Source organism: Lissotriton vulgaris, chromosome 12, assembly GCF_964263255.1.
Source record: "Lissotriton vulgaris chromosome 12, aLisVul1.2, whole genome shotgun sequence".
Taxonomy (NCBI): domain Eukaryota; kingdom Metazoa; phylum Chordata; class Amphibia; order Caudata; family Salamandridae; genus Lissotriton; species Lissotriton vulgaris.
In genome coordinates, this window is record NC_141700.1 from 88487082 (window position 1) to 88505396 (window position 18315).

Here is an 18315-nt window from a genome sequence, read left to right on the forward strand (position 1 = left end):
ATTAAAAGTGGTGTGATGTTTATCGCATACGGTAAACTACCAGGTGGGAAAAGCACCCTGTATTTTCCGGCAAATGCAGATTTTAGTTGAGTAAGCACCAAAATCTGCATAATATGCCCCAAAATTTGAATGAGGGGATAGTTAAATAATTAATCAATGGGCACTCGCAAGTTCAAGTTCAAGTTCAGTAATTTGTATAGCGCACTACTCACCCATAGGGTCTCAAGGCGCTTGTGTGAGGGGGTGTTTTATTTATCGAATAGCCAGGTTTTAAGTTCCTTTCTGAAGGAAATGTGGTTCTGTGTGAGGCGGAGGTGAGTGGGGAGAGAGTTCCAGGTCTTGGCCGACAGGTAGGAGAAAGATCTTCCTCCCATGGTGGATCTGTGGATGCGCGGAACTGCGGCAAGCGCTTGGTTGGAGGATCTTAGTTGTCGGGTGGGTGTGTAGAAGGACAGTCGTGTGTTGAGGCATTCGGGTCCTAGTTTGTAGAGGGCCTTGTGAGCGTGGGTGAGGAGGCGGAACGATATCCTCTTGTTGATGGGAAGCCAGTGGAGGTCTTTCAGGTGACCGGTAATGTGAGCTTGGCGAGGGATGTCTAATATGAGTCTGGCAGATGTGTTTTGGATTCGTTGAAGTTTTTTCTGTAATTTGGCTGCGGTTCCGGCGTAGAGGGTGTTTCCATAGTCCAGTCGGCTAGTGACCAGTGCGTGGGTGACTGTCTTTCTAGTTTCGGTGGGGATCCAACTGAAGATTTTTTTGAGCATGCGGAGCACGTTGAAGCAAGAGGATGTGACGGCGTTAACTTGTCTGGTCATCGAGAGGGAGGAGTCTAGGATGAAGCCCAGGTTGCGTGCGTGGTCTGTAGGTATGGGTGCTGTGCCCAGTGCTGATGGCCACCATGAGTCGTCCCAGGCAGAGGGTGAGGATCCTAGGATGAGAACTTCCGTTTTGTCAGAGTTAAGTTTTAGGCGTCTGTTTTTCATCCATTCGGCTACTTCTTTCATGCCTTCATGAAGATTGGTTTTGGCGGTGTTGGGGTCTTTGGTGAGGTAAAGGACCAGGACCAGCTGGGTGTTGTCAGCGTAGGAGATGATGTTGAGGTTATGTTGTCGCGCGATAGATGCGAGGGGACTCATGTAAACGTTGAAGAGGGTGGGACTGAGTGAAGATCCTTGTGGGACTCCGCAGATGACTTCGGTGGCCTCTGATTTGAATGGGGGAGTAGGACTCTCTGGGTTCTCCCGGAGAGGAACGAGATGATCCAGTTCAAGGCTTTTCCTTGTATTCCGACGTCGTTGAGGCGTTGAATGAGGGTGCTATGACAGACTGTGTCGAAGGCCGCGGAGAGGTCGAGTAGGATGAGGGCAACTGTTTCTCCGTTGTCTAGAAGCGTTCGGATGTCATCTGTTGCTGCAATGAGGGCGGTTTCGGTGCTGTGTTTGGCTCTGAAGCCGGATTGTGAGGGGTCAAGGGAGTTGTTGGATTCAAGGAAGGCGGCGAGCTGGGTATTAACGGCTTTCTCAATGACTTTGGCAGGGAATGGGAGGAGGGAAATGGGGCGGTAGTTCTTAAGTTCAGAGGGGTCAGCTGTGGGTTTCTTCAGGAGGGCACTGAGTTCCGCGTGTTTCCAGCTTTCTGGGAAGGTGGCGGAGTTGAAGGAGCAGTTGATGACATCACGGAGATGGGGTGCGATGGTGGAGTCTGCTTTGTTGAAGATGTGGTGGGGACAAGGGTCGGTTGGCGAACCTTAATGGATGGAGTTCATTAGGTGGATGGTGTCTTCCGTGGTGATTGGGTTCCAGGTGCTAGGGTTGTTAGGGAGCGGTTCGGGTTTGGGAGTGGGTGGGGTGGGCTGATCTTTCGAAGTGTTCACAAAGCTGTTATGTATGTCGGCGATTTTGTTGTAGAAGAAAGAGGATAATGAGTTGCAGAGGTCTTGGGAGGGAGTGATGTCGTTTGAGGCTGCGTTGGGGTTGGTAAATTCTTTGACGATGTTGAATAGTTCCTTGCTGTTGTGGGCGTTGTTGTCGATTCGATCCTTGAATGCTGATTTCTTGGTTGATCGGGTCAGTTGGTGGTGTTTGCGGGTGGCTGCCTTGAAGGTGGTCAGGTTGAAAGTGGTTGGGTTTTTTTCCATGTTTTTTCGAGGGTGCGGCATAGTTTCTTCGAATTCTTAAGGTCATCGTTGAACCAGGGGGCCTTTTTGCTACCCTGTTTGATCTGGTGGTTTTTTAGGGGGGCTAATTCGTCAGCGCTGCGAGTGATCCAGTGTTTGAGTTTGGTGGCAGCTTCGTTTGGGTCTGAAGAGAGGGATGGAGGGTTTTGGTTGAGCGATGTGATGATTTGGTCGGTGGTGATTTTGTTCCAGTTTCTTCGAGGAGCCGGCTGTGGGGTGTTGTGAGTCGTGGTAGTTTTGTAGCTGAAGTGGACACAGCTGTGGTCCTTCCAATGGAGAGCTGTGGTATGATTGAAAGAGATGTGTTTGCTGGAGGTGAAGATAGGGTCGAGCGTGTGTCCGGCTAAGTGGGTGGGGGTGTCAACAAGTTGTTTGAGTCCGAGATTGGCCAGGTTGTCCAGAAGGGTGGTGGTGTTGCGATCGTTTTTCTTTTCTAGGTGGAAGTTGAAATCTCCCAGTAGAATGTAGTTTTCGGAGGGGAGGGCGTGTGGGCTGATGAAGTCAGTGATGTCTTCGTTGAATTGTTTACGAGTTCCTGGAGGCCTGTAGATGAGGGTTCCTCTGAGTGTGGTCCTAGGGTCGGTGTGGATCTGGATGTGGAGGTGTTCGGCGGTTGTAAGGTTATCGTCGGAGCTGGTCGTGATTTTGATGGTGTTCTTATGGACGATGGCGATGCCGCCTCCTGTATGGTTAGTACGGTCTTTTCGGATGATCTTGTAAGCGTCCGGGATGGCTATGGCGATGTCTGGTGATGATAATGCGTTCATCCAGGTTTCTGTAAGGAAGGCGATGTCTGGTGACGCAGTGTCGAGTAGGTCCCAGAGTTCTATGGCATGTTTGTGGATCGAGCGGGTGTTTAGCAGGATGCACTTCAGGTGGTTAGAGTCGGAGCTGTGTTTAGAAGTCGTGGAATTGGTGTGATTCTTGTTGCAGGCGAACTTGCAGGAGTGGCAGGCGAAAGGACCGTGGGTACGTCCCGGGGCAGCTTCGTAGCATTGTGGTGTGCGTCCGGGGTTCAGGGATGGGAGGGTGGCGGCGTCACACATTATGCGGGAGGAGTGCGGCTTGCGGGGGACAGGGGGTCTGGCGCTGGGCGCGGTCCAGGCGCGGACGGGCACAGACAGGCTTACCTTTGGCGCACCTTCGGCGCGACAATGCATCTGTCATATGCGGATAGTGGAAGGGGAGGGGCGAGGGAGGGTCAGCAGGGAGGTGGGGTGGAGATCAGGGGAAGGAGGCAGGACAACAACAAACAAAATGGCAGCAGGCAGGCAATCTGAAAACAACACTGGGGCACAATGTAGGCGAGCGCGATGTGAATGGCGTTCAGGCAATTACAGTATACTATTACAGGCACTAATACTATTTCAGGCAGTATAGTACAAGAACTGCAGTTACACAAGCGCTCTTTGGTCGTCAAGCGTAACGATTTAAATGGCCTCGGCAAATTTAACAATAATGCGCGGCGGGCGGGGCAATCTAGCGCTACGCTCTAGCTAGATGAATCTTAGACTGTGCAGGCTCAGGCAGAGTGCTAGATCAGATCTCAGTGGTAACGATACCGGTTCGAGGAGGCTGGGAGCAGCGTGTGGAGCGGCCGCTTCTGCTGACAGCAGGACGGTCACAGCGCGATCATGGAGGAGCTGCGACGTCAGTATCAGTGGGAGGGAGGGTCAGCAGGGAGGCGGGGTGGAGATCAGGGGAAGGAGGCAGGACAACAACAAACAAAATGGCAGCAAGCAGGCAATCTGAAAACAACACTGGGGCACAATGTAGGCGAGCGCGATGTGAATGGCGTTCAGGCAAATACATTATACTATTACAGGCACTAATACTATTTCAGGCAGTATAGTACAAGAACTGCTGTCGCACAAGCGCTCTTTGGTCGTCAAGCGTAACGATTTAAATGGCCTCGGCAAATTTAACAATAATGCGCGGCGGGCGGGGCAATCTAGCGCTACGTTCTAGCTAGATGAATCTTAGACTGTGCAGGCTCAGGCAGAGTGCGAGATCGGATCTCAGTGGTAATGATACCGGTTCGAGGAGGCTGGGAGCAGCGTGGGGAGCGGCCGCTTCTGCTGAGAGCAGGATGGTCACAGCGCGATCATGGAGGAGCTGCAAGGTCAGTATCAGTGGGAGGGAGGGTCAGCAGGGAGGCGGGGTGGAGATCAGGATAAGGAGGCAGGATACCAACAAACAAAATGGCAGCAAGCAGGCAATCTGAAAACAACACTGGGGCACAATGTAGGCGAGCGCGATGTGAATGGCGTTCAGGCAAATACAGTATACTATTACAGGCACTAATACTATTTCAGGCAGTATAGTACAAGAACTGCTGTCGCACAAGCGCTCGTTGGTCGTCAAGCGTAACGATTTAAATGGCCTCGCAAATTTAACAATAATGCGCGGCGGGCGGGGCAACCTAGCGCTACACTCTAGCTAGATGAATCTTAGACTGTGCAGGCTCAGGCAGAGTGCGAGATCGGATCTCAGTGGTAACAATACCGGTTCGAGGAGGCTGGGAGCAGCGTGTGGAGCGTCCGCTTCTGCTGAGAGCAGGACGGCCCTATACATACTGATAACCAAGAGAAGGTCCATGAGGACGAATTGTAAAAGATTATCAGGTGTAAATGTGCACCCTAAATGTTGGCACACAAACGACTAACTACAGACCTCAACGGCCATACTGCCCAAAAAGGGAACCTTTAGAGGGAATAACAAATGCAGACCGTCCTATCCCACTAGGTCACTCATATGGTCATTTCATGTTGGAGCGAAAGGGATGCCAAAATATGTTTTGCAAAAGTCCTGGAGCAGTCCCTGACCAAATGTAGCGACAAAATAGTCTCATGTACATGACGTGAAACGGCCATGTGTAACCGATAGTCTTCTCTAAGACAGCGCTCTCCATTTCCTACATATTGGTTGACCACCATCGCGCTGTGAGGGAATTACTTAAGTGCATGGTGCTTAGTGTTTGAGTGCAATCTGATGACAAGGGAAACACCAATAATGCCATAATACTCATTTTCATATGTCATATAACATTTTAAGGTGTCTCCACTCTGTTGTATCTTCTAAGCGCTGTGCAGGATGGAAAAAAGATATTCCCCCAAAGTTCATGACTAATTATAGAACTGCATAAGAGTCACTGTGTACATAGTAAGGTACCTGGGTGTACCACATTCTGTCTATTTATATGGGTAGATATTAACAGTATTTGTTGAAATTAACAGTATTTCAACAGCTTGTCAAATACTCCATCTTAGAGTTCTTACCATGATTCTGCAGATTTCAACAAAAACAGTTTTGCTTCTGGCTCAAACAGATCAAAAGTTACTTAAGCCACACTGACACGTGTTGATGCAACGTGTAAGGCATTTGTAAAGATTCACTGGTTCACTTTATGTTGCTTATTGTGTATTTGTGAGTTTAACAGGTACTACTAATAAGGTGAAATCTTTGCCCAGACAGTATAAACCATCGGAAAAATGACAACATAAGGAAGTAATACTATTGCAAAATGTGCCTCATTGCACTGCATAATTTGCATTTTCTTGCATAATTTATTCAACCCTGCCACATAATTCCAATATGCCTGAATATAGTGGCAGATTTAATGGGGGAACTGCTTTAGAGCTCTAGGGCGCTAATAGTAAGGTGTCCTGCTTGTGTAAATAAAATTGATACTTGTATAGCGCATTACTCACCTGCAAGGGACTCAAGGCGCTTGCACGAATACCGCTGTGGAGCCCATCCTGGCTTTCCCTGTGAGGCATCCACTCCCGGGCACCCCCAAGGTGGAGGCCAGGCATCCTTAGCGTTGTGGGGGCCGTTGTGGAGATTAAGCAAGCTATTGCCCAGAGTTGCAGAGTGGGACTCCATGATTGGAATAGGCACCGAGGCGAGGATTATCAGGTCCGTGGAATTTTTTGAGCCCTAGATCCGCGGAGGCGGGGAATTGAACCCTGGTCCCGGGCTAGACCTTTGCACCAGGGTCTGCCGCTCTATCCATTGAGCCACACTTCTCCTTGTGTCCGAACAGCACTCTGAGGGTGAGTGAGATACAGGCCCTACATGCAAGAGCATATAGTGTGTTTAACCGCAATGAGGTTTCCGCTAGGACCTGTTCATTGGTCGTGCCTCATTTAATTTCAGATTACCATATATATGAGACAATATTTCTGCCTTTATTGTTTTGGGTCAGCCAGTAGCCATTTATTTCAGAAAAATACAATTTCCATAAAACATACAATACAAACTATCACCAACTTCACTACAAATAATCTATACCATTTAAAAATGCATATCAATAGCCAACAAATATCACAAAATCTCTGGACAAAGTGGAAATGCTTCTCAAATCCAAGCCTGTGATCCTAGGAGAACAGGGAAAATTACAGAGAGGAGAAAAATGAATGAGTTCAATGAAACTTTTTGCTTCTGATCCAACAACCAATCTGTATTGTGAGTAAAACAGAACTGAAAGATAACAAACAGCACATTTTTTTAAATACAGAGCATCTGACTTTAAATGTATTATAAAGGATTTGATAAAGTTTTTTTTTACATGAATAAAGAAAGCCAGAAGAAGAGAAAATGCTTTTCATTTGAAGGACTTCCACAGAACAGGTTCAGTTACTATAGATTTTGAAATATCATTTTAATGGTAATTTGAAACATAAATGATGAATGGTAGCTGAAAACATATTGTCGAAACATATTTCCCAGCCGGGTTTCACGCGTTTCGGCAAGCGTCTTTGTCAACATTCGTGAATTGCAGTTTGACTGCGTTTTAAGTAAACATCATGCGTCATTTCCTATTGCGGCATAGTCAGAGTGAAAGGACAATATTTGCAAAGAGGGATTACACAAAATAGCAGCCACCATCTTTAAATGTTCGGTATTACACTCCTATTTATAACAAACATATTGTAACATAATTTCTCTTTTCTTAAATTCATCAATCAAAGAGATCCTCCTCAACTTATATTACCGTCTTATCTCACTGACTGTCATATATCAATACTGTGCATTCAACATAAGTAACAGATTGCACATTCACGCTCTAAATGAGCTTTAGACCTTTGCTCATTATGACAATTCATATACCCTATCTCATAGATATCTATACTCAAAATGGAAAGAGATAGGAGGAGGAAATTAATTTTTTGATAAAAGAGTGAGAACAGACAACGAATAACCCTGTCCATATTGATTTATTGAAATCCTTCTATTGCATGCTAATGCCAGCGGGCACGTCTTTATGATTCTCTTTCTAATGCTTCAATACATTTTATTTTTCATTATTTTTCATTATTTTTACAAGCGCAAAGTAGAGTCTATCGATCCCAAGAAATATCACATTTGTGCTCTGAATGAGCGACCCTAATTCCATCCATCAGTCTGATAATTAAATTTCTATTTCATGACAGACCTTCACTTAAGTTATCAGAATTCATCAAATGATGCAGTTTTGTACACAATAAAGTGGTCCCATACAGTCAGTCATGAGTTCTGATCATACAGCTATTCTCAGCCTAAATGTACCGCTAATTCCTCTTGAGTATTTAAACCAAGTGAGATCTTTGTCTGTAGGTCTACAATATATCGGGCTCCAGACATCTTAATATTTTTACTCTATCCCCGTGTCTTTCATTTATTGGAATGTGATCAATGCAGAAAAAACACAGGAGATTTCTATTACTTTTATGGTATGTTGCAAAGTGGCGAGCAACTGGATATGCAGGATCTTTTTTATCCATTGCTTGCACATGTTCCAAAATGCAAAGTTTTACTGGATGAATTGTACTGCCTATGCATAATAGTTGACATGGACACCTCAGACAGTACACACAAAATGGTTTATTGCATTACATGACCTTGGTAATCTTTTTAGGTTTTTTGCATCCTGGTACTGTGTAAGTGAGCACATTTGTGCTGTTTTTACATGCGTTGCACTGAGTGCATGGAAGAAATCTCATGATCTAATTTATTCGGGGACCTAATGCTATTGAGGACAGGTGACTTTGGACAATGATGTCTTTGATCTAACGACTTTTCCTATAGGGGACCTTAGGAAAGTCCCGGATAGTTTTCCCAATCATCACATCTGTTTTAAAAATATTCCAGAGATGCACTAAGATTTTATTGAGTGATCCTGCGTTACTAGAAAATGTCGCGATGAACCTAAATTCATTCGATTTTTTATCTTTTGGGAATTTTATCTCTAAGCAAAACATTGCAGGATATTTTAGATGTCCTTTCTAGAGCTTGTTTTAAAACAAATTCAGTATATACACTTGTTCTGAATCTGTCTAAGGAACCTACAGCTTCCCTTTCATAGTCTTCGTACCTGGTGCAGTTCCTTTTTAAATGCAACAATTCCCCATAAGGGATACTGCGTTTCAGAGGACGGGGATGATTGCTATGAGCTTCCAGTACTGACTTACCAGCATGTGGTTTTCAATATAATGTGGTACAGAATTGGCCATCAGCCACAAAGACCCTTAGATCTAGGAAATTCCCTTCAACTGCACTGATTTTGCCACTAAAGTAAAGATTGACCTTGTTTTGGTTAAGGGTCGTAATATATTGTTCTGCTTCATTTTGTGGACCCTTCCATAATAAAAAGGTCATCTATGTACCTGTACCAACCAACTACACATGCCACCCATGCCTTGTTGCCATCCAACCAGGCCACCTGCTTCTCCCACCAGCCCACAAACAAGTTTGTTAGCTGGGAGAGAAGCAGGTGCCCATGGCCGTTCCCTGTATCTGTCGATAAAGTTGCCACTGAAACACAAATATGTTGTTAATCAGACAGAAATTCATGAACTCAAGCAGCATAACATTATGCTCACAGTACTTTAAAGAGCTTCCTTTAAAAAAATACTGTGTCGCTGCCAGGCCATGTTCATGGGATATGCCGATGTTAAGCACTATCATCAGACAGACACGCCATGAGGCTTCCTTTGGAAGAAATTATTGGACGTCCAGGAGGAACTGAGCTGTTCTTATGTATTTTGGGAAGATGGTAGAAAGTGGGGGTCGTAGAATGCGGACACTTTGTGAATGACATCTCTTCATTGTCCATCATACCCTTATCATATCATCTTTGAATCATCTCATGGTAGAAAATAATACTGTCTTTATATTCTTGCTTGTTTATTGGACAGTAACAGTTAGTGTCAGAAAGTTGTCTCATCGCTTCCTAGCAGTAATAGTCCTTTGTTATCAAAACAATAAAAGCAACTAATATCGCAAGACTGGCTTTGGGCGTATTTTTAGTGTCCACGCGCTGGATTCTGCGCTTGGAACTTTGGCGCGGCTACCGGCTGGATTGTTGTGTATATATATATATATATATATATATATATATATATATATATATATATATATATATATATATATAGCATAGACAATAGACTGTCCCTGTAAAATTGCATGAATGGTGGAATAAACTGAAAATTGAGTACAGCAGTAAGGAATTCTGGATATATATATATATATATATATATGTGAATATCAAATTTTCTCTTGGCACAAACCAATTAAAAAGTTATGCAACAATATATATATATATATTTTTTCACTGAAAAAAACCAAAGGTTACAGGGACGTTATGACGTTATAGTTTTGAAATAGAAAAATAGAAATAAAAAAACCTTAGAAATTCACTGAAAAAAACAAAGGTTACAAGGACATTATAGTTAGGGTCAGATTTCACTTGTCCAATACCAGTGAAATTCAGCAGTTATAGTTACCTAAGCTAACTATAACTTACGCCCCTGCAATGCACTGCTTATGACCGCACATATTACATCACTCATGACGAGGTCAGTGACGTCTCTGATGACATCTCAAATGACATCACTGATGACATCATACACAGAACCACTCTCACACCTACTCACACCCCATACAAACGCTTGTACGCCCACTCACACACCCATACAACAACTGACATACCCATTCACAGACTGCTGGTTTTGTACAAGTGAAATCTGACCCTAACTATAACGTCCTTGTAACCTTTGTTTTTTTAGTACATTTCTAACTTTTTTTAAATTCTATTTCCTATCTATAACGTCCCTATAACCTTTGTTTTTTTTCAGGGAAATTCTAAGGTTTTTTTAAATTATAATTTCTAACTATAACTTACATGTACTTTGTTTTTTTCTGTGAATTTCTATGTTTTTTTTAACTAGTAATCATGTTTACAGAGTGGTAAAGAGAGGGGGACGGGCCTTTAACCATCTCTTATGAATCCCGCTGTGTACGACTTACAGAAGGTACCAGAAGGGATCACTGGAGGTAACAGAAGGTCTTCTGGGAAACTAAGGACCCTCAGCAGTCAAGAGGACTTCATCCTACAACCAGGACAGTGCCAGGAGGCACATTTGCAGAGCAGTGGAGAAAGGTGGTGTGGCCTCCCAGGAGTTGCAGCATTTCTCTTTTTTTTGTAAGGGGAGCTGCATGGCCCCCCTTCCCTGGTCCATTTTGGGCTCTGGGGACCCCATATCCTGGGGCCTGGCCTTTATTTTAGTTTTTTCTAATTTTCAATGGGAGGGGGCCTTGCGGCTCCCTCCTAAGGCCAATTGTGGCCCGGGGACCCCATACCCTGGGGCCAGGCCTTCCTCCTTTATTTTAATGGGGAGGGGAGCCAGCACAGCCCCCCTCTCAAGGCCATTGAGGACTGGCTGTGGAATAGGCAAGATGGGAGCTGCGTGACCTGAGTGAGTGTCACTCTCTGACCGCTGTGCCTTTTGATGTGATTTTCGGAGATTAATGCCCCGCTGAATAGTGATTGAGGAAACGGAGGAAAAAACGAAAACGGAACCGGATGATTTTGCCTTTTGCGCAATACAAACTGTGGCTGCGAGCAGCGAGGCTCGTCTATCCGCCCTAAGAAGTCGGGCTTACCTAGGGACTTGGTGGGCTTGGCGGGCGTGGTCTGCCAGGAGAGCGCTGCTGGGCGAGAGCGGAAGGAGCAGCACGTTGCCGCAAAGAAACCCAATCCCAAAGGAGATAGGGCTCGGCTCTAAGGCGGTGGTGGCAATTCCTAAGAAATTGCCTGAAACAACCCGCACTCCCTCTCAGGAGAATGGCGAGAAGGCGGGGAGCAAGAATGGTATACCGGGGAATGTGCGGCATCAACCTGAATGCGCCGGAAGAGGGAAGACGCCAACGGACCTTGGAATGTTTCCCCATAAACCGGCAAGCAGCAAACAGAGCAAGCCGCTGCTGGAGAAATCTTCTGCATGTTAAACAATACTCCCGTAAACCCGGTTAATATTAGTAACCAAATTGGCAACAATACTGGCAACAATGTAGCAGTTTTGAACGTGACTGTCTCTCAGGAATCTTCTAACATTATAGAGACTTGTGAGTTAGCTAGTCCCCTTATGACTCTTAGTGTTGAGGCAGGGGTGACTGAAGGAACATCTAATTGTAAAGTACAAGAAGGGGAGACAGATGCTGTTGCCACTCTCTCTTTCCCAGAAATGCTGTCGGGGAGCCTCAGGAACTGGGGGGTGCAGTGCCAGGTACCCCAGATGGTGAGAAGTTCTTTTCGCTAGCGGAGGAGTCAGACCTCAATAATACTAGCGATCCTGATAATACGGATGAGGCGTCCTTAGATGATAGTGACAGCCCCCGACAACCGTAGATACCTTAAGAAGGGCTACTCATCGACCTAGCAGATCTAGGAAGAAAAGTTGTGGTGGTTCAAAGCGGGAAAGCTTTCATTCAGAGGCCAGTGACCACCTTCAATGGGACTATGCCTCTACAAATCTGGCAGCGATGGGGGGCCAGGGCCGGGATTTCAAGAGGAAGATCAATGGGGGGTCAGGGTATTCCTAACCTGCCCCCTTTTTTTTATCTTTTACTTTTTTCTGGGACTTGGCTTCAAGCCGAGTCCCAAGATGGCTGCCAACACTTCCTTGTTGAAGTGTTGGCAGCAATCATGTCAGGGCATTTCCCTGCACGAGCTCGTATATGTTCGTGAAGGCTTTGCGGCCAGAGATATCACTATAATTTTCCGCTTAAATTACTTAAAAACTACTGAACGGATTTACACCAAATAAGCAAAAGGCACTTCCATGAACCAACATCTACCTCCCTGCCAAATTTGGTGTAAGTCCGTTCAGCGGTTCGGGCTGTAGAGGTTGCTAAAGTTTTCAAATGGAATTTAACATTAAAAAACACAACCTTATTTTGCACCTCAATTTCTTGGTCCCCACTCCACGGATCACCCCCAAACTTTCCCAATCAATAGTACCCACCATGACACTTTTTTGGCAAAATTTCATGCAGATTGGTCAAACAACTGGAAGGTACCCCTATATGTATTACAGGGATGAGGTATGTATGTAGACCAAAAATACATAAACCCTGTTCAGCAGTGTAGAGAAGGGAGAGAACTCCCTATTGGACACAAGAATTATATCTAGGCGCAACAAAAGTCTATTGGTACAACCCAATTCGCACTAAAACAAAATATTTGACCACGTTATTGAAAAAGGTTTCACAGTACTACGCAACATAAAAGAAATATTTCAAAATACAGATATAAAAATATTTAAAAATTCATTTTATTCATTTATACCCAAAAATTCATATCCTCCTTATTCAACCTCCCTATGGGTTACAATCTAAGGAATACAGGTATTTCAACCCTATACAGTGGGACCAAGACCAGGTGGGCAAAGGTAAAGTCGCATAAAACCGTACCCCCTTACCTACAGTGGTGAAGCCTTCTCACAGGTGAGACCTCAGCACAGTATTGATAACCTCACGGGCAAGTGCCCGAGTAAAAACTTCAAATGGTAAGGTGAGCTCAATAGATGTGTGACAAGAGAAGTAATTTGCATGAACTGCAAAGTGCTCAAAGCAAACCAAATGTCCAAGATGTATCGCGGGGTACCAACAGCAGACATGGCATGAAAATACCAGGCAGAGTCCCGCCTGTCACCACTCCAAAGTAATTACCATGTGACGAAATCAGCCAACAAAGGTGATAATCGAAGGAAAGGTTAGGCGGCCCGTGCTCATGGTGTCAAGTGATGTGTCAGGTAAAATGGGCCCCTTCCTTTCCTCCAGCAAATAGAAAGAGAACAAAAAAATACAGGTTAAAAACTGAACCCTAAAAGAAAATAGGGATCCAGTATACAAAAATGTCTTTCTTGATGCACTGGTGTTACAAAGGAGGAAAATCAAGTCATAGACATGATACATCATGGGCAAAGGGAACCTGTTACAGAGAGTACTCAGGAGAAATGGGCACAGTTGGCAAACCAGTGTTCTTTCAGATGAATGGCTAATTCTTCATCTTGGTTCAAGCTCCCGGCATTTTGGTTTGAAAGTCTACTATATATTTGGACTCTTTCTGTCTTAATCTAAGAGTTCTGTCCTCTCCCCCGGGGTTTTTGTTCATCTGTTCCAGAATACAATAGCTGAGGACAGAGGAGTCGGAAAAGTGTTTGGCCTGACACTAGGAGGCCAAAATATCTGTTTTTAGGATTTAGGGGTTTCATTTATTCCATGCATACTTACCTTTTGTTGTAAAAGCATGCGTGGTAAAGGTATATGCGTGGTAAAGTTTTGCATGGTAAAGGCATTGCGTTTTGTATTGGACGTGTGGTATAGGCATGCATTGTAAATGCATGCGTGGTAATATCATACAACCATCCCATGTTAATAAATGCTGCCAGACTACTAACAATCCCAGTGTGTTGAAGGCAAAGGACATTGTGCACACGGAAATACAGCTACAGTTTCTCCCATGAACAATACACCCATTTCAGAATTATGTGAAGCAGCGTGGCAGGCAGTGCATACGCTTGAAAGGGATTCCTTTTGAGTTAAAAACCAACACAGACTCTGCAGAAGATGATGCAGACCTCAACTTGTTTGTCTAAACACCCTCTTGTAGACCCCTTCTTCTCCTGGTTTCCACTTCATTTTTCTCAGATATTGACATGCTTCTCTACTCTACAGTCTATGAATATGAAATAACACCCCTTGATGGAGAAGGAAAAGTTTCCAATTTGTTTACCTTTAATTTTTGCTCTCAATCATAGAAACCCTCTGAACTCATAAACTTTTTACTTTTTTTCCCCATTAATCTAGGAGCATAAAAGAAATGTTATGGATGATTAACCTGCCCAGTTTATCACTTAGAATGAAGTGACTAACAGACCCTGCAGAGCATGACGTTGAAGGGAAGCTTCTTGAATCTCTAAGGAGCTAGTTAAGAGTTTATTCACATACTAAAAGCAGCACCCAAGGCACAATTTCCAGTTTATTTTTATTTTTATTTTCTTTTGTGGGATTATAGAAGGCACAGAGGTAGATAACATAAGTAGAACATTTATTACAAAGCCTAGCAGCAGATGTCGAGCCTCAGATGGAGAAATTAACAAGATCCAATGAACTTTGAGAACACACTGTTGGAACATAGCATAACACTCAAGAATATGTATCATTATAAGGCATTGGTAGAGAGTGCAGGTAGGGTATGGTGTGTGTGCAAGCAACCTTAGGCTGCTACACTAAGATTTTTTTTAAATATATTTTTAGCAGCTAACTGTGATTACCATCTGAATTTACAATGGACGTCATATAAAGACAGAAAATTCTGTCTCATATAGTAATGTTTTATTTACAGATCTGTTTTCAGAAATGACATTTCATAAATTTAAAATGTTTTTCCAAGGTTACTTGCAATACAGGAAGATAAATTCTTTGACATTTGCCATGTTTCCGCTCTCCATGTATCTGGAATTAACAAAAGAGTATCATATTTTTTGACCACCTTCATTATCCCTTTTCAGACAGACACTGATTTACCCTGATTTCTCCACACATTTACTATCAATTACGTTCTGGTGTAGGATTCTAGATGTCAATCCCGCACAATCTCAATCTTTCATTTTTTTAGTTTCGATCCACGGGACCTACTAAATAGCAATGGCAGACTGAAGCAGATATGGTCCCCAATGTATGTATCTGGTAGACATTTTGCCCACCTTATGTATTCTCATATAAAAGCACAGAAAAATAAGCACAAATGACAATTTCCTGAAATTCTGGAAATCCATGAGGTCACATTTCTTCCAACACGCGTTTGGCAAGGTCCCTCTGATAATTATTCAAAGCCATAATCCCCATACTTTATTATATTAATAATGTCACCTATTAATCCTTCAATCATGTCTCACTCTCTTTCTCTCTCTCTCTCTCCCACTCTCTTTGTCTTTGCTTTAAGCATGTCCTGTTAAACACATTGATGCTCTGATCTATAGAAACAATAAAAAAATATTTCTGTGAGGGATTGTCACTGTTTTTTTCTAATTCCCATTCCATTATGATGATACTGTTGTGTTGTGTAAAGAGCGCATCCTCACCATCTTGGTCTGAATTTGTGAATCTAGGATCTGCGCTTAGTTCTTTTTGGTGGGAGATATGTGATTGTTTAAGGATGTGAACTCAGCAATTTCCAAGGTATCACAATATGCAACACACCATTGTATCTGTTTGCAGTATTTGTCTCTGAGTTCTTGTCTGCATTCCACTCTCTGAACTGTATACCCCGTGGATTTTAGGGTTCTCTATCAATATTGCTATGGATGAAGAAACCAGAAAGGCCCTTAGTGAGACCATGGGGGTCATTAGTATGGCGGGCAGATCGCCACCGCCATATGGGCGGTGGCGATCCACCCGCCATAAACCACTACCCGCTCTCCATTTACCCCCCCGCCACATACCATGGCGGGGGGGACCCCGGCAGACAGAAAGACCGTCTGCCGGTTTTCCGCCCGGTCGCAGAGTCGACCGGGCGAGGGGGACTCCGGCAGACAGAAAGACCGTCCGCCGGTTTTCCGCCCGGTCGACTCTGCGACCGGGACATGCCTGTCTGGGATTTTGGAGGGCGGTGCTGACTGCACCGCCCGCCACAATGACAGGAATGCTGGATGCGCCCGCCACTGTTGCGGACGCATCCTAATGTCCCCCACGAGACCCCCACCCTTATGGCGGGTGGTCCCTTTTTGCGATGGGATGGCGGGCAGACAAAGTCCGCCCATACTCCTAATGATCCCCTATCTGTGGAGGCATCCTGCTGCTTAATATGCTTTGAAACAATTCATAAAGTAGATTGCAAGTAATAGTTCATTACCACTATTGTGCATGTTAATGCAGATTGCTACCACCTGCTGTTTGCTGATGGTTCTCCAATCTGCCATCTTACTAAACAAATGACTATTTAAGTCTGTTTTAAGTAAAACCGTGAAGTAACCTGATTAACCATTTTTACTGAAACTCATCCATACCTTTTTGGAATTCTTGAACCTCCCTCCAGCTAACTCAGGATGCAGGAACTTAAGCAAGAAATTTGGGACCATAAATTATCCAATAGATTCAGCATATACACCCTAACCCGTTCTTTTAAGCACAGAACCTTTTAGGTTAAATTATTGAAAAACCATCCACATTTTTGGTTTATGACACCCCAAGGGTATGATGTTTCTTTTTTTACTCTACTAACGCTCACCATTTTTAGAGCCATATTACGGTAATTCGCATTGCTCCTAATTCAGATGTGAATCGATTTTCTGACTCTTTCTGTACTTTGTACTGATTTCTGTTAATATTAATTGAAATGCACATGATTCCATTTTATTTTCATCCAAATTCATTAGACTTTTTTCACCAGTTTTCTCAATGCCTCTTTCACATCATTATTTCTGACACTGTACACAAATGGGTTGAGCATTGGGATCACCATGGTGTAGATTACACTTATGCCCATGTCCTTCTCTGGAGAGTAGGCTGAGGATGGCCGAATGTATGTAAAAAGCACAGGCCCATAGCACAAGACAACACAGGCGAGGTGGGAGAAGCAGGTGGAAAATGCTTTCCTTCTTCCATCAGAGGTCTTGATTTTCAAGATAACTACAGCAATTAGAACATAGGAAACAAGATTACATAACAGCGGGGTTAGCAAAATTACAGTAGTCTCTGTAAAAAGTACAAGCTCGTTAACGGAGGTGTCTGAACACGACAGCTTCAAGAGAGGTGGGAGGTCACAAAAGTAGTGGTGCAGTTCCTTTGCATCACAATAAAGTAACTTGGAGGCCAAGACACTGTGCACTGAAGCGTGAAGCGAGACGATCACCAAGGCACAAAGCACCAGTGTTATACAGACCCTCTTTCCCATCACCTGTGGATAATGTAGAGGGTGACATATTGCCATGAATCGGTCAAAGCCCATGATACCCAATACAAAACTATCCATATTGGCAAGTGCTAAAAAGAAATGCAACTGAGTGATGCACAAAGGAAAGGAAATGGCTTTCGTCACTGACAATAGGTCCACCAATAGCTTGGGAACTATCAAAGATGTGAAACAGATGTCCACCAAGGCCAGGATGCTCAGAAAGAAGTACATGGGTGTGTGGAGTCTGGAATCCATTACTATAACAATGAAGATTGTCAGATTTCCAACCAAGATGAGTATATATACAGCAAGGAAGACACAAAATAAGATACGCTCCTGCTCTGGACGATTGGAGAAGCCAAGGAAGATAAATTCTTTGACAACACTCATGTTTCCTCTCTCCATTTTGGGATTTATCTGAAATGAAAAAAATGATATTTAATTTATTGACCAACTTAAGGATGGGTCTTCAGACAGACAGTGCTTCACCCTAATTTCGCCCCTCATTTTTTTTCAATTACACACTGGTGTAGGATTCCAGATGTCAATCCAGCACCAACTCAATTTTTCACTTTTCCAATTTCAGATCTGAAGGTTCTGGCAGAGTAAAGCCAGCACGGTGCCTATCATATGTATTCTAATATGAAATAACTAAAAAATGGTTACAATATCCTACAATTCAGGAAATCCTTGAAGTCTCATTTCATACGACAGACATTTATCATTAGTTGGGTTCCGGTGGCTCAGTGAACTAATTCGTCCACTGCAGGGGCCTGTGTTTGACCTCATGGTCACTTATTACCGCTCATTAGATAGGCCTATGCAAAGGATGACTGGTCACTTTTCAGTTACTAATTGCTGTATTTGGTTATTACATCGATACTAATCTGGTGAATCCTTTGCCAGACAGGTTTTACAT

At 43.8% G+C, this 18315-nt stretch overlaps 1 protein-coding gene across 1 annotated transcript; it reads right to left on the reverse strand.

Moving 5' to 3' along the window:
• Positions 1 to 16874: 16874 nt before the first annotated feature.
• On the reverse strand, positions 16875 to 17801 carry LOC147673440 (olfactory receptor 1f45-like). Its single transcript, XM_086946355.1, has one exon. The coding sequence runs from the start codon at positions 17799 to 17801 to the stop codon at positions 16875 to 16877; it is 927 nt and encodes a 308-aa protein (XP_086802481.1).
• Between the last annotated feature and the right edge of the window lie 514 nt (positions 17802 to 18315).

Excerpts from the sequence above, each read along its gene's own strand:
- LOC147673440 (XM_086946355.1), bottom strand. The coding sequence starts at position 17,801 with ATGGAGAGAGGAAACATGAGTGTTGTCAAAGAATTTATCTTCCTTGGC.